The sequence below is a fragment of the Colletotrichum navitas genome (assembly GCF_030913465.1).
Source record: "Colletotrichum navitas strain CBS 125086 chromosome Unknown LY79scaffold_14, whole genome shotgun sequence".
NCBI lineage: Eukaryota > Fungi > Ascomycota > Sordariomycetes > Glomerellales > Glomerellaceae > Colletotrichum > Colletotrichum navitas.
The window spans coordinates 86,726-108,897 of NW_026850560.1; the positions used below are offsets into that span (position 1 = coordinate 86,726).

The window sequence follows — 22,172 nt, forward strand, 5'->3', positions numbered from 1 at the left end:
AACTTTTGACACGCACCTCCGTAAGGTAGGCAGAGATGAGCAGAGCCATGTGGGCCCTCTTGTGCACGCAGTCTCTGAATCCGAACGAACCCCAGCCTCCGCGGACAATACGCACCAAGGATTCCAGTCAGTAGTCTCCTGTCTTGCCGTGTCCCAATTTGCCAGGTTGACGAATCCTCATGCACTCTCTCAAACCCTCTTGCAAGACTCGGGGACGCAGCAAGGCAGGAACCGACACCTGGGCAGAGCAGCTGCTGATTGGCAACCTGCAGGTCTCGACTCCAGGCTAGTGATCTTTTCGAGACATCGGACGCCACCGACGGCGCCAAACCTTAATCGAACATGACCGGTGCGAGGAGGGACTTTTGCAATGGCCAACGCCAGCCCGGATCGTCTGGAGAGGAATGTGTGCGCCACCCAAGCGCTAGCGGCCGATTGTTCAACCTCGGGCAACCTGCAGAGTGCTCGTGGCGGAGAGGAGAGACATGACAGACAGCCTGACGCTGGTGATGTGAGAGTTTTGCATTGTCACTTACAACCAAGAGAGATAGATAGCCTACTACAGCATCTACGATTGATTGGAGTTGCTATCGCCTGGGTCTACTTTTGCCAACATGTCTGGAACGCGAAACCTCCTTGGGAACCTGTCCACGCTACTGCTGAGTGACTATCGCCTGTTCATCGTCTGCTAGCCACGCAGGCATCGATGTTGACGCACAGGTTCTCGACGGCCCAGGGCGTTCCGTCCCCGTCAAGGGCAAGGGGTTGCTCGTTGGCAAATTTCCGTCCATTCGTACCTTTGGGTGGTCGCTTGTCCGTCGCTCTGATGAATGATGAACTTCCTACTGTACTAGGGTACTTACTATATAGTACTATAGTACTATGGTGTCTTGCACGACAGGCGCTAGTTTGGAGCACAAACTCGGGGGGCCTTGATGGGCTCCACCGAGCAGGCCAAATAGAATAGCCCGGGTGTACCACTCACTCCCTTCGGAAGGGGCAGATCGATTCACAGAAGGCGTCAAATACGCCGACATGATGCAGCCTTGAGCCTCGTTTCGAGGTTCTGAACAGCCCTTAAATCCACTGGGCTGTGCAATGGGTCATCTCGAGGTTCTAGCAGCGCTTTGTTTGAGCCGGGGGTTGTCCCGGTCCAATAGGACATATCCTTGGCCCGCGGGAAGCGTTCTGGAAGCAAAAGTGGACTTCCTCACCAATCCCGTCCGGGGTTTCCGGTTCGTTTTTTTGTCTTTTTTTTATCAAGATGGCGCCCACCTTGGCCACCTTGTTGGCGCTTACCGGGACGTCGTGGACAGCTCCAGCGACGTTGTATCAGCGCCTACATGTACTGTACTCTCATTCGATTCGTGTCATCACTGCGGCTACGGCGGGCTGCTGCAATCGAGTTGCCGTTTATATGCCGCCGTTGGGTCCTGCTCGTCGATCACAATGCTTACGGCATAGAAGTTGCCTACAGCGCTGTAGGCGCTGGCATAACTACCCTTGCCTCGTTGACACAATATACAGTGCATAGCCCACCACATATCAGCGACGCAATGGCTCTGAACAACTTATTAATGCGGCTTGATGATCAATCATTACGTAGACGATTAGAAAAGAAGAAGAAAACAAAGTGTTATACAATCATGGAAGATGCAGCAGGGCCAGGCCACATACAACCAGACCACGAACTGGAGATAAGGTGCAAATCCTCGAGCGCGTATAGATGATTACACCAATTAGACTCCTCCCTTTTAAGCAATCCACGTCCGACATGAGGAGTACACACAACAGCAAAATCTCCGAATGAAGCTAACCAACAAGAGGAGAATTCTGGACGGAATCCTGCAATAGCGGTTCCGAGTTCTCGGGTCAGCACTACCTGCTCCTCATTGACAGACGGAGATCCCACACCTCGAAATCTGGTTTGTTCAAGTGGCTGCTACCCTCTCGGCTTGGATGGCATGCAGGTCACATCCAACGGTAGTTGGTAATCAGAGTACTTCCAAATAAAACTTTGGTATTGACTCGCGACCAGAAAGAAAGACCCAGTTGTTCTCCCAAATGCCAGAGCCAGATGGGCGATTGAAGTGTGCGTTAAAAATCCCATCGGTTTTCATATGCTGGCCGGATGTTCTCAAAAACTCTCGTACCAAGGTCCAGACGGCCGTGGATCGTGACGGCTGCAGAGTAAGCTGCCTGGAAGCAGACCCTATGTGTTCCCGACGACGTGCATGCTCAGTTCGGGCATAGCACGACGCGGGTTACAGCATTTTGAAATCATCATCCAACCGTGATGCGATTCAAACGTCGCGTGAATGCCGTCCACCCTGCTTCAGCCAGTCCTCTTGGCGCGGCCGGAATTATCGAAAGTAAGGGCAAATTGCAAATGGATCGGACCAGACCTTGCATCAAGCTCAAGGGTATGCATAATACATAATACGCAGATCTCCCCTTACCTTCGGGATCATGGGGGTCGGGTTATTCCCTGGCTATTGCTCGAAGACTAGCCAATAATGGGCGGTGGTGCCGCTTGATGGGCGTCTCGCTCTTGTTGCGCCGCTCAGAGAGATTGCATGTTTAGGCAACAGGTAACAGATTCAACATTATGCTAAGCGCCGTCATTGAACACCAGGTCCCCTGCCTTGGAAAGTTGAGAAACAACTGAAATGACCGACTCGTCACACAGCTTCCGAGCGTCTCGCCCCATTCACGACCAGTAGGAACATCGTCCAACTGTCGCGGGCTGCCACGCATGCATCGAGACCCTTCCCCGTTAACGAGACATACCAAGGTGCTTTGTATGAGATCAAAACAGCCAGCGCCATTCCTTGTTCACCAGGGTCGATTCCAGCGTGCCATTCGATCGATGCCTATCGCACACTTTTTAATTTTAGTTTTTAATTCGTTTACCCGTTTGGGCCCAGGGAGGCTGGGGTCGCAGGACAGCCACCGGTGGGCCCGCAACGAGAAAGATGACGATCAGAACCCACAAACCAAGTCTCTCTTATGGGCATTTCTAGACGATGGAACAGACCGCTCTCCTCGACCCAAGCGAGCATGCAAATTAAACGGAGCCCTGCTGGCGGGATGGCAGCCCTGTAGAAGCCTTACGTCGCCGGCGTTTCTGCACGAATACCCGCTGTGGGGTTAGCCATGGGAGACTGGCGGCCAGCAAGCGTTGTGAGCACGCGACGGTGGGCAGGGCTGGGGGTTGTCCAAAGTGGACGACGCCCTTGATTCGTTCCTGTCGATGGGTTCCCTTCTCACCAGCGTGTTCTGGGCCCTCTCGGCCCCGTGGACAAGTCTGGAGAGGAGCTCGCCGTCGTACGGATGGCCCCTCCCTCCGGTGATTACTCGGTACTCATGACCGAGGAGCTCGTTGGCACCCCTCCCCCGGCACCTCAGTTCCCGGTCAAGACACCTGTGCCTCTCTCTTGGGCAAAAATGGTCAAACCACAACTCGATCGCCCATTAGGGGGGTGGGGGTGGATGTCTGCGTCGAGCTCTGCGTCCAGCCGAATGGGCGTGGCTCAACGATACAGCAGTTCTAAGTCATGGAGTGCCCTTCGCCAGTCAATCAAGATGCCAGACGAGGCGAGAGGCGATCTCACTGCGGGCAGAATTGGGGAATGGACCGGCGGTCTATGGTTGACAGGCCGCGCGAGTGTGGGCGTGATAGACCATTCTCCACGCACGCCAACGGCTAGTCGACATTTTTGACAGAGCATTAGGAGACACGGGATCAGACCCGGAATGGGATGTATTGTCTGCAAAGGCTCATGGGCGACCCAGCCGCTGGACCTAGGTCTTGTACGTGGATGTCCCAGTGGCATCTTGGTTCACAGTTGACGAGAATGCAGACGCTGAGACGCCCCTTCGCGGAATGCCGATCTGGCCTTGTCATTTAAGCCCGGGTAGGATGATACACTACTAGCACGAGCTGCTTAGGCTCGTCTTCTATTGAAGCCGTGGTAACGGAGGGCGGGAAGTGTATCCCCCGACACAGTCTCCCCGGGTGCCTTCTGGAAGACAGTGCCGAACGTCACATGGGGAAGGCCGAGGGATGCCGCTTTGAACGAAATGGCCGTGGCTACAGAGCAAAAGGGATGTGGCAGCCATGAAGCCTACATGTTGGTGTGTTTTGACGGGCCAGCCATCTCAGCTTTACCTGTTTTGACCCTTTTTGTCTTTTGATCTGTCGCCGGCCCGTTTGTGTGTCTGACCGCCGGTCCCCCGTACACATGGGATAAATGCCGGCACAGGGAGTCAAATCGAAAGACAAAAACGCATCATTTTATGTTGGTCTGCTTTTTGTTTGTTTTGGAATCTTCTTTGACCGGGCCCGAGGGGAAGGGGGGACGTTGAGAGGAAACGGCTCCAGTAAGGTTTCTCTTGCACGTCTTTCCCATGATCCATCCCCTTTCAAGACTCTGTCTGGGTTGGGCATCTGTGCGGTCTCCGCAGGAAGGGGGAAGGACGGACGCTTGTCCAGTAGACGACAGCCGGCCGATCGTAGGATAGGCAAGGCAACCCAAGAGGCATGTTAGAGTTTGAAACAGTGAGACCGAGACATCGAGTCACGAGCAGCTTTGTGGCATGATCTCGTAGGCGACATGGCCCTTTGGACAATGGGTGACGGTTCCAACTGGGTTGAGGGAGGGCGCTACCATATGCTAAGAACCCCAGGGCAGAGGGAGTAAATCTTACCTCATTGAAAGGAAGCCATTCCCGCAACGGGAACTTGCTTTCTTGGAATACTATCGGCCATCTCGCGACCAGTTCACGTCAACGCAAGGATGGAGAGCAGGTAGAGGGGGTGTTACGGCAGCAGGTTTTATTCTAAGGGTAAGGAAACCGCATGTTTTACTGTTGTACACTTTTGGGGGGTTTGTTAAGTGTCGTGAAATGATAAAGGAGGTCGGCATTCCATCCATGACCTTCCTGATGCTCTCAAAGGAAACCTTGTTCTGATCCGCCTGCCGTGAAATTGTCACCTGCGCCCTTCACTTATGTCGACGAACAGCATGGCTTCAATGAACCTCTTTCTTTCGTCCCCTTCTCAGCAGGTAATGCTTTCTGACGTACTCTCTCCTTCTCTCTCTCCAAGCTCTTGCTTCTGATTAGCGCCAGCCCAGCTCGCCTCTTGGATCTTTTTTTTTTGAATGCAAGTCTCCTTTGTTTGTCAAGGCAAACACCAAATTGCTGCGAGCGATACGGATATACACTCGGGTGCTGGTCGAGAAGGCCCCCCCCAAAAAAAGAAAAAGAAACCTAGTCGCGTGATCCAAGTTGGTTTCTCGCGGCCAAACAAAAACACTGTGTCGAGGGGTGAGGGTAGACAGAGCCGTTCTGAAACGATATTGATGAGGTACCGAGTAGGCGAAAACCAGTGGCCTAGAAAGTTGCAATCTCCTGAAAGAAAACCCCTGAACTCGACGTCGCATGCTCAATGAGTGGGAAGCCCAGTAGTTTCTCATGCCTTCAAAGCCCGAGTTGGTTAAGTGGGCTGTAAAGAGTGCTTTACCACTCGTACTCCCCAGTGGCCTTATGAAAGACATACTCCTTGCCGTTGACGGTAAGAACGCCATCCTTCAAGACGCACTTCCACTTGTTCTTGACGCGCTGGACCTTGTCATACATACAGAGCATGATGTGGCCCAAACCCTCATCGTCAACTTCATCTTCGTCCTTGTCTTCGTCGGGGTCGTCAAGATCCGAGTTGATCGCGTCTTCATCAACTTCATCATCGTCGTAGCCATCGTATGAAGCTATACCATGCTCCTTACCCTTGGAGCGCGTGGCGGCGGCAGCAGACTTGTGTCTCGTGGCTTCCTTGAGTGGTAGCATCAATCCACCACCCTCCATGCTCTTGGCGTTCGCTGCAATCTGTGCGTGTATCATGCGGTCAATGTCGATGCGCCCGAGCTCGCGTTCGTTGCCATTAGCATCGCGGTGAAGTAGTACACCTTCAAAGTCGATGTCGTCACTAGCCCCATCGGTTTGCGAAGGATTCACGCCGGGTTGACCGTTACTAGGGGGGCGTTGCTGCTGCAGCTGCTGGCCTTGTTGAGGCACGCCAGGCCGGTACTGCTGCTGCTGTTGGGCAGGCTGGCCAGGCATCTGAGGAAGAGCCGGCTGGCCGGCAGGTCTGTTGGTCGCCGAGGCTTGAATGGCATTGATAGAGCCGGCTCCTTTCTCGCCGAATTGGCCCTGGATATGTTGAGCTGCGCGGTAAGCAGCAATGCCGGCACCCTCCTGCTGAGCCGAAGGCATAGGCACATTCTGCATGCCGGGCTCTGGTTTGATGTACGGCTCCTCCTTGACTGGCACATTTCTAACTTGGTTTGCAGGAGGGGCACCAGGCAGAGGAAGGCCGGGTCCTGGAATCTGAGGACTCAGCTGAGCCTGAGAGTATGGAGCGGCTGGTGGGGGCGCAGCAGTCGTTGGCGGTGGTGCAGTAGGAGCAGGTGCATCCTTCGGGGGATCCCAAGGGAAACTCGCCACCTCGAGCTGGGACAGCTTTTCCTGCCAGCCTTTCTTAAGTTCATCGAGAACGCTCTCATCAACTCCGCCCTCTTCGAAATCAACGCGCGAGGAGTTTATGACCTCGGCGATGATCTGTTCATAGACCGCACCGACCGCGTTGTTCGACATGGTGAAGATTGGTTGACAGTTATCGCGTGCGTATTTGTCGGGGAGTTCAGCAAAAGCTAGGCTTCTGGGGGCGAGAAACCCAATGGATGAAGCACCTGGACGCACTTTCCGCTCCACGCAACGTTCCTTCCGCGGGATAATCGATCGACTGTGGCGAGTTTTCCGTCGTCACGCTGTAGGTTGCTTGCCGAGTCAGAGAGGATTGCCCGTTTGACGTTCGCCTGCCTAATCCACCACTACTTGCTGCCCAGAATGGCGTGCGCGCTTAAAAATCGACGACTGCAAGGCTTAGATTGAACTCTGGAAGTCTACTTCGTAGTTCTCGTCGACTCCAGTTGGTGAAAGGGGCTCGCTGGTACCCTGATTTTGCGACCGTTGGTGTGTATGGGACAAGGTTGTCTTTGTTGTGGATTTCGATTTGAGGATCGAAGCAGGCGTTCGTTTGCCCATTAGTAAGCTGCCTACCTGCTGCGGGAAGGCTAAACTCAGATAGGTACTGAGGCAAGTGGGTACGTATCGGTATTTAATGATCATCTAGGCCCCATTCATATGATAAGATAAGAAGACGAGTGGGTTGTACACTACCGTATCCTCTGGGCAAATTGGCCAACCGCTAATTCTCAGGCTAACGGCAAAGAGTATCGCGGCCACCAGATAAGGGCTAGCGTGCTGGCAGAAACAGGGATCTAGAAAGGCAAAAGCAGGGGTTAGTCATTTACGTCAGCAGGAAGTTAAGGCGTAAGAACAGTAAATAATGGGCAAGTGGGCAGGTGGGTGGATAGGTGGGTATGCTGACCGCTTTCTATGATAGGTTTAGCGCTATGAGCGGCCACTTTCCCCTTTACCGTTAGCCCGAGAATTAGCGGTTGGCCAATTTGCTCAGAGGATACGGTAGTGTATGTCCGAAATGCGGGGTGAGGGAGGACCGCAATTGTACGGGGCAGATGTCTCGACTCTGTGACACATGTCGGCATAAGCCTTCAAAGTGTTCAAAACCAGTTTTATTTATTTGAGGGTGGCAATCTGTCACTTAACTACTGCTTACCCCCTCTGATCAAGAAGCACGTAATCAAGGTGCATTTCTTCAAAAGCAGTACAAATCAATCTGTCCCCTACTGGGCCAGTAATGAATGGTATCGTATCGTCTGCCGTTACTCATGACCAAGCAATTTCATTTCCCGTCGTGGAGAAGCCCTTTCATGCCACGCAGAGTCGGATGCAACAAAACCCAAACTCCTCGCTGAAGATGACCCCAACCGCCAGGAACCCATGACCGACAAATGCCAGAGGAGATATACCTACATTTGATGACGTCGTTGGACCGACATTCGCCAGGCTTGGTCGGTAAGACATTTACCGAATCGTCATCTGCTTGACCATGTCCGCCTTGGCCGACGAGGTGCTGCTGCCGAGACCGGCGCTAGTTCCCGCCTTCTTCTCGAAGACCTTCCAGAACTTCAAACTCTCATCAGCGGCTGGTGGGCGGAATTAGCAAATGTCATAGTCGGAGTACAGTGAACTACATGTTTCTGACTTACCTGCGGTAGCAAGCATCTGTCCATCGGGGCTGAGGCAGCTGTGCAAGACTCTGCTTTCATGCGCAGGAATCTCAACGTTGCGAACCAAGGTCGGGTAGCTCCAGATGCTGAGCGAGTTGTCGGGAAACCCGCTAGAGCTGACAATCTCGCGGTAGTGAGGGCTCCAGCGGAGGCTAGTGACCTGCGAGCCGGTATCGATACTGTTGACGCGAGCACCCGAAGTAGAGTTCCAGAAGTGGATGTGGCGGTCATACGAGCCACCACCCGTAGCCAGGAGGTTCATGTTCCATGGGCACCAGGCAAGGGCCTTGACAGCGGCCTTGTGGTTGGTCTTGGTGAACTTGGGGACAGAAAGGGACCGGGCATCCCAGATGGAGACGAGGTTGTCGTTGCCTCCAGTAGCAAGCTGAGCGCCATCAGATCGCCATTCGAGGCCACAAACCTCAGAGGTGTGCGAGACCAGCTCTGCCACCTTGTGCTCCGCGACGCGGACATCGTGATTGAAGACAAGTCCGCTGCGTGCACCGGTCGATAGGAGGTGCTTGTTCCAACCCATGACACCAACGCGGGTGTCGTGGCCAAACATGCTGCGAACCTTTTGAGCCTCAGCAACATCCCAGATCTGGACTTCACCGGTGCCAAGCCCGACACCGACGTACGCGCCGTCACCAGACCATTTAACACTGCTGACATACGTGTCAGGACTGGTCTCGAGAAGGCAGCTGACGCTTCCCTCGTCGGCGGACCACACGTAGACGTTGCGCTCAAGACCGATGGCGACCTGGTTGCCAGAGCTCCAGTCGAGAAGGTTGAGGTAATAGTCGTCAATCAAACCAGGAGCGTCGAGAACACGCTCCGGCGCGGTAGCAACGCGACGGCGGAACTGGGCAGAGGTAGCGCTGGCAGGCTTTAAGGGACGGTTGTACTGTTGACGAAGGTCGATAGGCTTGGAAGACTCAGGAGGTGCAGGCTTGAACTGAAGGATTCGGGTGTTGAGACTAACGCCGCAGGCACTCGCAAGAGAATCTTGGTAGGCGACCGTGTTGGGAGAAGGACGGGAATAGGTAGCGGGCTCCTCGTCTTCAATGTTGAGGCCCTCAAGGGCAGCGATAGCGTCGTCGGTAGCAGACGAAAGAACGTTTGAAGACTCGCTAGAACTAGCCTTGGACCGCTTGTCGGGACGATCAAGTTTGCTGCTACCTGCGTTGGAGATGGCGGAGCTAGCGCTACGGTTGGGGATGAACCGGTCACCGCTATAGTTGACGGTAGTCTTGGCTGTCTTTTGTCTCAAGGAGCTCTTCTTAGACTTGGCGCTAGAAGGAGTCTTGGAGACCCCAGAGCTGGTCAGTGTGAAGTCGGAGACACCAAGCTCAAGAGCTCTGCGGGGAGTCGAGACACCTCGGGCAATGTTGGACTTGGGCGAGTCGCGGTGGGATGACTTGGTTGTGGTGGATCTTGCCAGGTGTGCGGTCAGGTTGCCACTATAGGTCGACTTGCCAGATGCACGGTAGGCATCGTTGCCCGACTGCTTTTCAGGGGTGAAGGGAGAGGAGTTCAGGTTCACTGATACAGAGGTGGTCGAATGCTGACGGGGGGAAGGGGTCAGAGGCATCCGTCCGCCGGCGGTACGGGAAGAGAAGAGACCCTTGTGGGACTTGATGGGTGTTGATACTGATGCAGTGGCCATTTTGAATAGCGTATGTATGTGGTATCGTGATAAAGCGAGTGGTTAATCTCCGACGGATGCAACAGATGCGCCGAAGGAAGAGGTATTGAGAGCTCCGAAAATCGAACGAGCTCCAAGAGACTCTAGCTAAAGGTTCCTGGATATTGTGGTTGTTGTTAGTATTCTGTCGTTGTGTGTTGCTCGAAAGTCGAAGTAGTGCCTTAACAAGAAAGGCTGCAAGTCGGAGGCGACCAAATGGCTGAGGACAGCAATGAGATCTAATAGACTCTGGTTGTTCTTGCGGGAAGGCTGTTTGAGAGGTTTGACCCAGCTTGAGGGCGTAGAAGAAGGGAGTCTGAGATGGGTGTGAGGGTGAATAGTGGAAGTGATTGAGGTTGGATATGGAGAGAGGAGAGCTTCAAGCTGGTCGGGAACTCTCACATCTTTTATTTACTTTGCGCCCCACCTACGTTGCGGCCGGGCAACGACGCTTGGACCAGCTCTGCGAATTCGACAAGGAGCCGGGTGTACTCTGGCAAGGGGCGCTGGCATTGCTGCCAATCACGTGGTCGTCTGCTCAGGCTCTGCCGCTAGCCAGGCAAGCCAATCAACAGAGGAGCCCCTCTTCACACCGTCTGCAGTTGCCACGACAGGAGACGGAGCCTCGGATTGTCAATGCAGGAACATTAGGACCTCCACTATTCCAGCGTGCGACGGCAACCATCGCCGTACGCTATCGAAACTGCATCCTGCGGAGCAATCCTATCCTTTATCACCCTCTCGTTTCGCGCCCCTTCGTTGCTGCTCACACTACACTCCTGCTCAGGCAGCCTACAACACAGAGACATCATCTTTTCAGCGACTTCGGCGATTGAGATGACTTGTTAGCAACGTTGCCCATCATGGCCCAGCCCCAACCGTCACCAGCAACACCCGGAGCGCTGTCTCAGTCTCTTTTCGGCGGACCCGCCTCACAAGCCTTGACGACGCCGAATCAAGCCTCGACTGCGCTGTCGCAGCCGACTCCGTCGCCGATGGACCAAACACCAGGATCGGCCACGTCGAGCAACAATACCTACATCATGCCCAACTCGCCTATTAAGAACAGGGGTACCTTAGATGGGTATCGTCCCAGGGTGACAAGGACCTTGGGGCAGCGACCGGCATGTTTGGTCAACGCCTCGGTCACGTACTGCGGCAACAACCACATCTATGCCTTCGGAGGTTTTGATCAGTACACCGATGAAGTGTACAACCACGTTCTCAAACTGGACTTGGTCAGCCATCAGTGGAGTCTAGTGGATAACTACGGCGATATTCCCGGCGTACGCATGGGTAAGCTCTCTGTGGGATGACGCGCAGTGGCTTTCGTCATATCTAACACGGAGTCTAGGCCACACGGCTACCCTTTATCAAGGCGACAAGTTACTCGTCTTTGGCGGCGAAAATGAGCATCGAACCTACCTATCCGATTTGATTATATTCAACCTGAAGACAGCGCATTGGACACAGCCCCAAGTTACAGGTCCTGTGCCGAAAGGTCGGGCACGACACGCGGCAGTTCTGCACGAAGACAAGCTTTTCATTGTTGGCGGCATCACCGGTCACGATACTCATGTTCTCGACGACATTTGCTACCTCGACCTGAAGACCTTTACCTGGTCACGATCCTGGCGTTTCGTAGGTCGATTTGACCACTCGGCCTATATATGGGGTGACAGAGTATGGGTCTTCGGCGGGCTTTCCGAGGATATGGACAAGATCGGTGATCTCTGGTGGCTTGACCTCAAAGGGAGTCCAGCTTTCGAATCCACACCTCAAGTTGGTATTTACGATCGTCAGGCGGGTATTAGTCGAGCTGTTGGCTCGCCGCGACAGCCCTACTCACTGGCACATCCGCCGCCAGTCGTTGGTACGTCTGGGTATGCCGCCAACTCCCGGACACAGCAGGTAAACCCGCCATCATTTCAACTCAAGGCTTTGGCTCCCATGGCTCCCGGAACCATTTCGTCCCTCAAGTTCGTGTCCGGGCCCAACATACCCTCACAAGGGTCTGGTATCCATTTTCATGTGTACTCTTCGGGTACCCTCCTTGACTTCGTCACCCCAGCGGCAACGATTACTTCCAAGGAGTGCTCTTTATCAGCCTTGGATCTGGCGACTCTTCGATGGCAAAAGCTCGCTGAGGGCCGTGATATATTCAAGTCGGGCTATCGTTGGCACTACTGCACAATGAACGAGGATGGCACGAAGGCTTGGCTTCTGGGCTGTCCAACCGACCCGGCTGCATCGGATTTGGGCCCTAACGGGTTTGAGGAATACCTCAGGTGAGTTGTTTCAGCAGGACCTGGTCGTACATGTCTTTCTGACAAGACTTCTCACAGTGATATCATGGAGATTGATCTGCGCCGATTTGGCTTCCTCGGGAACAACCTCTCCTCTGAGCCACGCATAGAGTCGAGGCCAACGACGCGAGTGGTTGACCAGCCTTCCAAGGGCCTTGGTGCTGATTTGGCTAAATTATTCGATCAGCCTCCTGAGAGTGGCAGTGGTACTGACTTTGTCATCACAGCCCTTGAGGGCGATTACGAAGACGATGATATGATGAGCCGAGCTGCTGAGGCCTCTGCTGACCAGAACTGGTTAGCACCTGACGCCCCTACGTCTCAACCGATTCACGTTCATAAACTTATCCTTCAAGCTCGCTGGCCGCATTTTGCCCGACTTTACAACTCCCAGATGGCAGAGTTCCATACCAAGAAGATGCACATCCCTGAACCATATACAGTGGTTAAGGCGTTCCTGTATTACCTATACACAGACAGCATCCATGGAACATCAGTCAATGAGAGTGGCGCCACTACGGACTTGTCGGACGTGGCAGGCCTACTGGTTATGTCAAACATTTACGGCATTCCCCATCTCCGGCTGCTCTGCGTGAATCGACTTTCCAAGGAGCTAGATGTCGATCATGCCTGTATCATCTGGCACTGTGCTGGGCTTGCAAATGAGGAATGGCTCCGCAAACGTGCAGCGCAGTTCTGCCTCACGCACTGGGGTCGCATCGTCCGCACACAGGGGTTCCTGCGACTGCCACGATCAGCGCTGGTTGAGCTGTCTCAAGAAATTGATATGGAAGGCCGCGTTGTGGGTGGCGACGAACTGGAGTATGTTGGCGGGCTGGCAGGCTCACGTTTTGGTGACGGCTGTTCCATCGTAAGTCGGAAAGAGAGTATCGGCAGCAACCACACACAGTTGCTTGACAGCGAGGCCGATGACGAAGATGGCATGGAGATGAGCTGAGGTCTTATGGCAAATAGATGCCAAATGGTAAATGTTGCAAATTGCGCTTGGTCCCGCAAAACACTTTGCTTGCTTCAAAAGGGGGACATGCAGCAGGGGACGAACTGGTGGTAAGGTACTCAAGACCAACTAAGCTGCTAGACGTGCTGGCACGGTCTATCCACCCTCACTTTTACGATGGCGAACAACGACGAGATGGCTTAATGCATGGTCTGGTGTTGCTTGTTTTACTACAGGTGCGGTTTTTGTTTTTACTTGGATGATGGAGTTGTGGCCTTGTATTGTAGTCTTTATTGTAGACAGCGATATCCCTAAAGTTTAGTAGCAGAGAAGAGATTTGCTTTTTTTTTTCTCTTTCTCTTCTTCACCTCGGAAGTGTCTTCGATTCGATTCACACGTTCATTCTATAGTATGGGAGATTTTAAAGCGCAATGAAAACAAAAACTCGAACTTTTCCCATCCGATGTCCGACTTCGACGCCTGGAGACGAATCATGCGTCATCAACGCGCAACCCCAAAACCTTGATGGGAGACAATCATCTCCAAAAAGACAACGAAAACAACAAGGCAAGGAACTACTTGATGGCCGCGATACAAAATAGCCATCCTTGTCTGTGTTTTTCTTTTTTCTTTTTCTTTCTTTCTTCCTTCCTTGTCCAAACTCATAGAAAGCCACCTTCCTGACCAGATCCATCCATCAATCATGTCCCCATGGCCCTTCTTTTGGCCTTTTCATGTATCTCCGTGATAGCATCCTGTGCATACACATACTGTAAACGTGCCTGCAACACATTCGTCGCCTGCCGTTCCCGATGGCAAGGAAAAAGACGCCCCAACGCGAGGCAGTCGAATTATCGACGAAACTCAATCAGAAAGAAAACCAAACAACGCTGACCTCCTATCATGGCCTCGTAGCCATCTACGCTCGTTCGCTACCGCAGAGGCGCGTATTAATCTAAAAGGGGATGTGCCGCGTGCCAAGCGTCGCAAAGCGATACTGGTAAGTCTATGAGGGTATAAAAACGGAGAAGAGCAGGCTCGGTCGACCAAGGAGCTGTCCATGAAAGCAACGAAACGCCACGCCGTATGCCGCAAGCCACCTGTGGCCAGAATATATAGTCGCGACTCCACGACCGGGGCCAGGTTGCAGGAGAGATTTGGGTGACCACGATAATCTTTCGAATGTACCAACCGAGTGTCGGGACCGGTGAGTGCGAGAGAATCCCCAAGGTCGAAATGCTCCGTTACATCATCTGGTCTTCGCCGATACCGGGTAGATTGGACATCGAGTTCTCCATGAGGCCCGGCAGGCTGGCGAGGTTATTGAGCCCCGCAGCCAGGAACTTGAAGTCGGGGTTACAAGGTGCCGAGTGTCCTTTGTGCTGTTCTTCGGGTTAGACTTGACAGCTCGATAGTTTTGAGGTAGGAATTGAACTCACGTATTTGAGACCGTTAAGGTTCTTGTAGCGCTTGCCACACACGTCGCATGAGAACGGCTTCTCTTTCTCCATTCCCAGCGTGCCGGGATACGGTGTGCTGGTTTCAGGGTTGACGATTGAGAAAGTTCCATCGCCGTTTTCGTGCAACTGTTGTGTCTGGTGACCGTGCGTCTTGTGGTACCTGTTTCGAGTCATGTTCAGCCACAAACTACATTAAATCGACCGAGTCAAGAGAAACTTACTTGAGACCGTTCTGGTTCTTGTACGCCTTTTCACAGCCAATGACAGGACACTTGAAAGGCTTATGCTCCTCTGGAATCATCATTGCCCCAAACTTCTGGATGAGAGCCTTGTTGGCGGCGCTATTAGGCTGGCTAGGGTCGAATCCCATTCCAATGAGGTGCGCTTGGATAGCTCGTTGCTGGTTGGTTAAAGCACCGCCAGGGCTGAAAAGATGCTTGCCGGGGTCATTGATGCAGAATTCGGAGTTGCCGTTGGAGTTGCCGAAGCTTACGTCCCCAAAGTTGGAACCGTTGAGTTCCATGTTGCCACCCATAGGCATTCCCGGCAGGTCTTCGTCCATGTCGTCCATAGAAGGCATCTGTGAGTTTTGGAGAAACCCGTTGTTCGGCCTCTGCTGCTGTGGCGTTGTTTGTTGAGTAGTAAGCGTGGGCGTATTGACAGAGGATACCGTGGGGTTGTGCTGCAGACCAAAGCTTGCGGCTGCAGGAGTAGGCGGCTGAGATGTCCGAAGACCTTGAGTGAGACCCGAGGCGTTGACGTGCAACTGGGGTCTTTGCTGTTGACCAAACATTTGTCGAGTCTGAGACATGGTTCTCTGGCTATCGTCCATCTCCATTGTTCCCAAAGCGTCGTCCATCTCCATGTCACCAACTGCATCCATTTCGTCAAGATGCGACATCTGTGCGTGCTGTTGACCAGACATGTTCTGCTGACCAAGCTGCATCCCAAGACCTCCTATGCCCCCGCCAAGATTAGAGCCTGGGCGACTTTGCTGGCCGAGCTGCGACATGGAAGTTGTGTTTTGTTGCTGAGTCTGGGGCCTTGCGCTGCTGGCTCTGGAAGATGGCTGGGTAGGTATCGCGGCGAATTGAGAGGAGAAGGGTGCGTTGCGCGCTGTGTTTGGGCTGGGCTGAGTATGCGATTCTTCATAGTGCTGCAGAAGATCGTGGAGGTTGGGCAGGTTGAGACCGCAGCAGGTAAAGTCCTTCATGAAGCTAGCCTCGAGTTTAGGCAAGTAGGAACCAGAATGGAAAGATGGCGAGGCTTGGTGGGCAAACGGTGATGTGCCGGCCATGGCAATGCTAGTGAGAGCGGTCAGTACGATTTCTTGCGCGCAAGGGCAGCGTTTTAGTGAGTTGGGCAACATGTGGCAGGTCGCCACCGAGGAATGCGGGAGACGCAGACGATGAACTGACGCCGGGTATGGGGGACATACTCATCGCGAATAAAACTGCCGAAAGACATTCCTCCCCAGCTTGCGCCGCCCATCAGGCTGCCTGCCAGGGACTCTCGTCGTTGGCGGTTGACATGATCGCGGTTAGGATTCGCCATAGAAATTGGCTTGGGACCAGCGCTGACAAAGGAGTCCTGACGACTCCGACCCATGGCCGAATCCATGGCTGGGCCAGTGGTCATATCAATACTCTTTGTCGGAGGGGGAGGAAGAAAGTCGAAAACGTCGTCGGGCAAGGCGAACGGATTTCTGTCGAAGCTAGATTTGGCGGGGGGCACTGGAGGGGAGGTGGATGAAGGGTCCCTCGTGCTTGTGGGTGTGGCAATGGTGATTGGCTTGGAGGTCCAGAGGCCTGCGCGGGAATCACGCACGTCCAAAGGATCGGTGGGCGTGAGTGGCTGAGGGGAGGGAGAGTTGGGGGTGAGAGAGACAGAATTGGAGGAGCCGGGTGAAGGAGTCGCAAAGGCAGCGTTGTCAAGAGTAGAAGATGTAGGAGCGGCGGCGGCGGCGGTGGTGGTGGTGAAGGAGGAGGTCGACGCACGATAACTAATATTATCGGCGCTGGCGTAGTCACTTCTGCTGGGCGTGCGCCTGTCCTCGCTGTTGTGGGCGGCGGCGGCGGTGGACCGGGGCGACGGGTCCCTTGGGTCCTCGGTACTTGTTGGGTTGAACCAGCGAAAAGCGCTCCTCATGACGGCTGGAAGTAGCCGTTGTATTGGGTTAGGTAGGGGGGCCGTGGCTCCCAGAACGTTTCTCGACCCTTTCTGTGGGTACTTATTAAATCGGGCCACTTGCTGCAGCCGTCGGATGAGCCCCGAAAAAGGAGATCGAGTCCGCGTCTCAACTAGCAAGATGTCAAGAGGGCCAGGTCGGAGAGAGAAAGCAAAGGGTAAAAAAAAAAACGAGGGGTGGGATTCTGTAAGATTTGTTTGTGCGGTTGCCTTTTGTTTTTTCTGTCTTGTTGTATTGATCTGATCTCTCCTTTTACACGCTGTTGTGTGGATGTGTTTTCTCACTGGAGAAAAGCTCGGGAGATGAGAGGGGGGGGGGGGGGGGGGGGGGACTTTCGGCAGAAGCGACTCGCTGTGGAAATATATGGATGGATGATGGCAGCTGAAAGTGAAGGATGGTGGTGGTCGAGGTACCCTGAGGCCAAGCCGCCCTGTACCTGATTGAGTAGCCGGTTCACCGTGGTCGACCAGGGAGGCGAATAAAGGTGGGTTGGGGGCCGACCGAGGATGGTGTTTCCGGCGACGGCGCGTGGTATTGGTAATGACTTGTAGAGTCGCGTCGAAGGCCAGAGACGAGTCCAATCAGGGGGGGGCAAACGAAGCCGACTTGATCGTTTTTGCCGGAGTACGCAAGTAGTTGGCCTTTAAGAAGCAAGCCCGATCCAGCGCTGGCCGAGAATTGGTGTAGGTAGCACTGTTGATGACGGTTTGATGATGCCTATCCTCTGACTCTGCGACCGAAACTCTATCTAGGGCCGCTGAAGGCCCTCGGGTGGTGAAGCCGAAAGGGTTTGTGGCGATCTGATTCCAGGTTATCGAAAGGCAGAGGACAGACGCCTGGTCAGTCGAAATGATTCGAGAGGAGCTATATAACGATGGGCGGTTGATTGGGTGGTGCCGATGTTATTTATTATGATTATACGCAGTCGTCTTATAGTCTGGGCAAGGTTGTTCCAGTGGGTGCCGTATACTCAGCGCTGGCTCTAGTGCAAGCACAGCTGTGAATGCGGTAAGGTAAGCCTGACAACTCGACACGACAAGCCTGTTTGTCGAAGCAGCTGAGGATTGGAAGCGATGGGCGTGAGTGGTATGCAAATGTGATCTGTAACAGCGGTTTCTGTCAAAGGTCGAGGTCAGAGCAGACGTCGAGGAGCCGGCTGGGAGGGGGGAAGGGGTTATGAATGAGAAGATGGACGGTAGATCTGGATGGAGATGTGCATGCATGCGTCGACTCGACTCAGGAACAAATCCGGGTTGCCCTGGTGTCGGAGTCAAGGTGGTGGGAGGGTATCCATAGGATAAGGCAGAACAAGAACCAGAGCACACAGAGACGGCCTCTCGAAGAAAGCTCGGCCGATGTTTAGGGGTTTGGGTTTGGGGTGTCTTGACGACTGGGGTATGATGAATCGAGGTCACTGGTTGCTTTGGTCTACGATCGACTGCGATTGCTACCTACCTACCTAAGCATTCGTTGCCATTACCTCTTGTCTACTTACCTAGGTAGGTAGGGTAGGTAGCTAGGCATGCGTAGCAGCAACATGAACCGTGGGAATGGCAATGGGAACTAACGGTCCGTATCGTCCGTACCGTTGGAGTCTCCCCTTCGGCCTTAGAGAGAGTGTCAGGTACGTCGATTCAACATGGTTGGCTTTTGATGTCTCCAGATTGGAGCACGAGTTTGCTGTAGGTAACAGTGGCCCAGCAGCATTCAGTGCCCCCTCTTTCTCTCCTCGTCCCAAAGACAAGGCAGAAAGGAACTTGAAGAGAGAGAGGGCAGGGGCTGGAGGAAGACGGGCGAATGGCACCACACAGACGCACACCTTAACTGCAAGTGTGACTCCTCGACGACACAAGGTGGAGGACGGCTAAGGTGAAGAGGCGTCTGATCTTGTCTGATGTAGCAGGTACGCTGTTGAGTCCAACTCAGCCTGGGGCAAAAAGAGAAGAGAGACTGGGAAAAAAGCCGTTTACCCATGGACTTGGCTGATTGGTTGCTTGGTCCCGGAGGCAGGACGAAGGTACGGATACCTACACTACGACAGGTACCTACATCGTACATGCCTACAGGCTACAGAGGTGTGCATGTAAGGCAGTCAGGGTGATGCCTAGCCAGTAACTTTGTGGGTAGTGCAGAGCAGAAAGAACGGCGAGGTACGTAGCGTGGAACGGGCTCCTGCTCCACATTAACGATGGAGGCGGCAACGGAAGGAACCAAGGAGGGAGACAAGACACTGGAGTCGAGACCGGGCAGGCAAGTGCGTCGCGGGGCACAGACGATGGCGGCGAATGAAGATCCCAAAGCAAGGCAAGGCAAAGCAAGGCCATACCCGGCCAGAGCGGGCCAAGGGGACCTCCTCTTGTTACTCTCCAGGCAAGCAGGAAGGGACGTCGCACGGTGCGGCAGACGAGAGAGAGAAGGATAGGTAAGTAAAAATTAAAAAAAGCAATGACTTCAGTGTGTGTCGGCAAGCTGGCGCCCGGGGGCAGATAGACTGACAATACCTAGATGAGGCAAAACCAGGGAGACCAAAAAAGAAAAAAGCAACAACCTACCTAATCAAGACGAGGGCCTACCTGCACGTGAGCACATCGACGTCCCATTTGCATCAATCAACCCAGGCCGAATGCGGTACGTTGCGTATTGGCAAATGGATATCCGTCCTAACATCTTAACGGTACCAACATCCATGCTGTTTGGCTTGCTCTACTTCCTCGATCCCCTCCCCTTTGGCTAGCCGACGGTTCTTTCTACCGGCCAACCGTCCTTCTTCGATGATGTCCGACAGTGAATGCACTTCGCGCTATGCCTCATTGGTCTTGAGATGATTCTCCCCTGGCATCAACGACGAGCATCGGACCGCAGGTAGCAGCACCGTGCTCATTCTATATCGTCGAATTGTTCCTGAATCTGCTTACAACACGGCCACCACCAGCACCCACCAGCACCCGCCAACAAGTACTGGCACTACACTATACTACCTATCCCGGACCGGCCCCGAAAAGGAAAACGGTTTCTTGGCTGTCTTTCATGACACGATGGTCCAGGCGAAGATCCGTCAACGTCGCCAGTCTGTTAGAGCAGCCCGTCTTTGCGCAAAGACTTACACGCCCCATGATCGAAACACCATTGTATCCACTGTCTACTTTCAGGTACTCTCACCACCCACAATTACCAATCTCAATTCTCCAGAGCATGTGCAGGACACAGCGAAGAAGGAGTCTCGACCTCCCGTGTAAGAAACCGCCGTCTCAAAGCACAGGGGACGGAGTGGGACCCAAACCTTTACGTGGTCGACCCAGTGTGTTGGAGACCTTTCTGGATTCGCGGCATGGGCATGGCTGCTGCGATAAATGGGTCCTAACTCCGTCGACCATACATACCATGCCCAATCACACCTCACACCAGGTCGTAGCCTACCTAATACCTAGCGACGGCTACGCACTTGGAACCGTGGGATTATTTCATCATTTATCATCTCCAAGACGGCTTATTCGTAACAGGCACGATCCAGGTTGCCAAACAAGGAAACGCAAGCCCGCCCACTTCGAGCAACCCGGTGCACTGGGCCCTGCGTACTGAAAGGCAGGCTGATGGCTGACCATTCGTATGCGGACTGGCCTCATTATCTGGGAGGCTGGTTGTTGGTGGACTGGCTCGACTGTCTTGCGACTGATCGCCGACATGCGTTGCCGAACGAGACGTCATCACGCGCAACCCGATCATATCGACCACCCATCCGATCATCGACGAGGCCCTGAGCAATAGGCGCGTCTTGGAGCACGTTTCGCCAATCCTCTCCGGACTTGCTCACGCATCGTATAGGTGAGCGATGAGCGAAGACGCATAATGTCATCCTCTGCGGTAAGCTGCACCTAATCCAAGCTTAATAACATCGGAGAGACAATCAACGTCAGCGAACTACGAACAACCCAGGGTTTTTCCGCAGCAGTGGATCCTACGGTACCGACGGATGGCTGTACCACGCACGAGGCGACTGGGCAAGCCTGCTGCACAAGCACTTGCAAGCTTCCATGCTTGACTCATAGCCAAACATCCACGTCCACTAGTGTCATTGGGAGCAAGCCTGTTTGGCCACCCCATACACCATATCTAAGTCCCTAGCATACGTCGGCAGCCAGCCCATCTTCGTCGTCGTTTAACCGCCGTCGAGAGCAACGAAGACACATTCCAGATATTGGCATGACACGCCAAATGGAACATGGATAACCTGGGTACCTTGAAGCGGCTGAGCCTACGACATGTCTCGAGACAGAAAATACACAAAGGCGGTTCGGAGAGGCGCCAGCCACCGCTTTCTCGATGAAGTCAGGTCAGCTCCGATCTCTCATCACCGCCCAGGGGAGAAAATTTCCGGGTCAGACCGGCTGGCCTGGTCGCAGATGATGACAGCTGAGGGGATGAAAAGCGTGCCGGGCGGGTTCTCCTGAGAGTCTAGTGAAACACCTGGACCAAAAAAAATATTGTGGCAGAACCAGGGCCTCTTCATTCCCTCTGCCAGCGGCAAGGCGGTATGGGTATGGTCCTAATGTTTGGCTTCGGGGTCTTGGCTGGCATTTGTCTCGATTTACCCTCAACCTTAGCTCACTCATGGTGGAGGCAGCGGAACGCTAGGAGCATGGGGCAGCGGTAGAATGCCAGTGCGATTTGGTCGGCGGCCGGTGAGTTAAGCCTATTTAGGAAGGCACTGCCACCACCGCCACTGCCCACGTCCATAACCCATGCAAAAAACGCCCTTTTTGCCGCAAATCCACCATCGCCAACAGACGCCCACGATGCCCAAGATTAAGCCCTCATATCCAACCTTTAAAGAGCAACAGCAACGCATACGACTTTACTATCGCAATAAGGGTTTTACCCTTTAATTAAATAGGTCACGTGATATAACAGATTTTTAAATTAATTGTAGCTGTTGCCTCTATTTTGCCTTGACTTTGAATTACTTAAATCTAAAGAGTTTTTAACTTTATGTAACTTTCTGAATCCTGACCTTCTCATTGGTCAGTTAAGCCGGAATACTGTTTTTGCTGGCGCTGACATAATGTATTCTGAAATAGGTTTAACTCACAGGCCGCCGACCAAATCAAACTGGCATTCTACCGCTACCCAGGAGCATGATGCAGCGAATACCCCCAGTACCGATGCCGGCCCATCCTGGACCCGGCGAATGACAGTTTCAACAACAGCACCCCCAAAGACGTAGCCAAGCCCAGCACCGGGACGCCAGCTCCATGCCTCACTCGGGTATCCTTGCCAGAGGCGACAGCTAAAACAAGCCTAACGCTCGCCGTGCAACCCCGCTACGTTACCCAGCGTTCGCTCCCGCTCCGCGTCGCATGGGT

General features: G+C 53.7%; 6 protein-coding genes across 6 annotated transcripts; 3 read left to right on the forward strand and 3 right to left on the reverse strand.

Moving 5' to 3' along the window:
- The first annotated feature begins 1,260 nt into the window (after positions 1 to 1,260).
- On the forward strand, positions 1,261 to 1,673 carry LY79DRAFT_545806 (uncharacterized protein). Its single transcript, XM_060557196.1, has one exon. The coding sequence runs from the start codon at positions 1,265 to 1,267 to the stop codon at positions 1,532 to 1,534; it is 270 nt and encodes an 89-aa protein (XP_060416688.1). The 5' UTR covers positions 1,261 to 1,264; the 3' UTR covers positions 1,535 to 1,673.
- Positions 1,674 to 5,366: 3,693 nt separating this feature from the next.
- LY79DRAFT_88965 (transcription factor IIA, alpha/beta subunit) lies at positions 5,367 to 6,801 on the reverse strand. Its single transcript, XM_060565191.1, has one exon. The coding sequence runs from the start codon at positions 6,655 to 6,657 to the stop codon at positions 5,524 to 5,526; it is 1,134 nt and encodes a 377-aa protein (XP_060416689.1). The 5' UTR covers positions 6,658 to 6,801; the 3' UTR covers positions 5,367 to 5,523.
- Positions 6,802 to 7,643: 842 nt separating this feature from the next.
- On the reverse strand, positions 7,644 to 10,257 carry LY79DRAFT_627444 (WD domain-containing protein). Its single transcript, XM_060562125.1, has 2 exons — positions 8,196 to 10,257; positions 7,644 to 8,132 (listed from the first exon to the last, which is right to left on the reverse strand). Exons 1-2 carry the CDS (start codon positions 9,880 to 9,882, stop codon positions 8,011 to 8,013), a joined length of 1,809 nt encoding a protein of 602 aa, XP_060416690.1. The 5' UTR covers positions 9,883 to 10,257; the 3' UTR covers positions 7,644 to 8,010.
- A 506-nt stretch (positions 10,258 to 10,763) lies between these two features.
- On the forward strand, positions 10,764 to 13,164 carry LY79DRAFT_510614 (kelch domain-containing protein; the record flags this gene model as incomplete). Its single annotated transcript, XM_060554181.1, has 3 exons — positions 10,764 to 11,196; positions 11,255 to 12,188; positions 12,246 to 13,164. The coding sequence occupies 3 exons, from the start codon at positions 10,764 to 10,766 to the stop codon at positions 13,162 to 13,164; spliced, it is 2,286 nt and encodes a 761-aa protein (XP_060416691.1).
- A 1,244-nt stretch (positions 13,165 to 14,408) lies between these two features.
- LY79DRAFT_510361 (uncharacterized protein) lies at positions 14,409 to 16,772 on the reverse strand (the record flags this gene model as incomplete). The annotated part of the gene is made up of 4 exons (XM_060554154.1): positions 14,409 to 14,546; positions 14,604 to 14,784; positions 14,846 to 15,928; positions 16,063 to 16,772. The coding sequence occupies 4 exons, from the start codon at positions 16,770 to 16,772 to the stop codon at positions 14,409 to 14,411; spliced, it is 2,112 nt and encodes a 703-aa protein (XP_060416692.1).
- Positions 16,773 to 18,784: 2,012 nt separating this feature from the next.
- LY79DRAFT_577684 (uncharacterized protein) lies at positions 18,785 to 20,048 on the forward strand (the record flags this gene model as incomplete). The annotated part of the gene is made up of 5 exons (XM_060559897.1): positions 18,785 to 18,829; positions 18,854 to 18,895; positions 18,945 to 18,962; positions 19,104 to 19,234; positions 19,745 to 20,048. The coding sequence occupies 5 exons, from the start codon at positions 18,785 to 18,787 to the stop codon at positions 20,046 to 20,048; spliced, it is 540 nt and encodes a 179-aa protein (XP_060416693.1).
- Between the last annotated feature and the right edge of the window lie 2,124 nt (positions 20,049 to 22,172).

Bases quoted from the DNA above. Each gene is read 5' to 3' on its own strand.
- LY79DRAFT_545806 (XM_060557196.1), top strand. From the start codon at position 1,265: ATGGCGCCCACCTTGGCCACCTTGTTGGCGCTTACCGGGACGTCGTGG.
- LY79DRAFT_88965 (XM_060565191.1), bottom strand. From the start codon at position 6,657: ATGTCGAACAACGCGGTCGGTGCGGTCTATGAACAGATCATCGCCGAG.
- LY79DRAFT_627444 (XM_060562125.1), bottom strand. From the start codon at position 9,882: ATGGCCACTGCATCAGTATCAACACCCATCAAGTCCCACAAGGGTCTC. The intron at 8,133-8,195 runs GTAAGTCAGAAA...TCCGCCCACCAG, and splicing joins ACAGATGCTTGCTACCGCAG to CCGCTGATGAGAGTTTGAAG.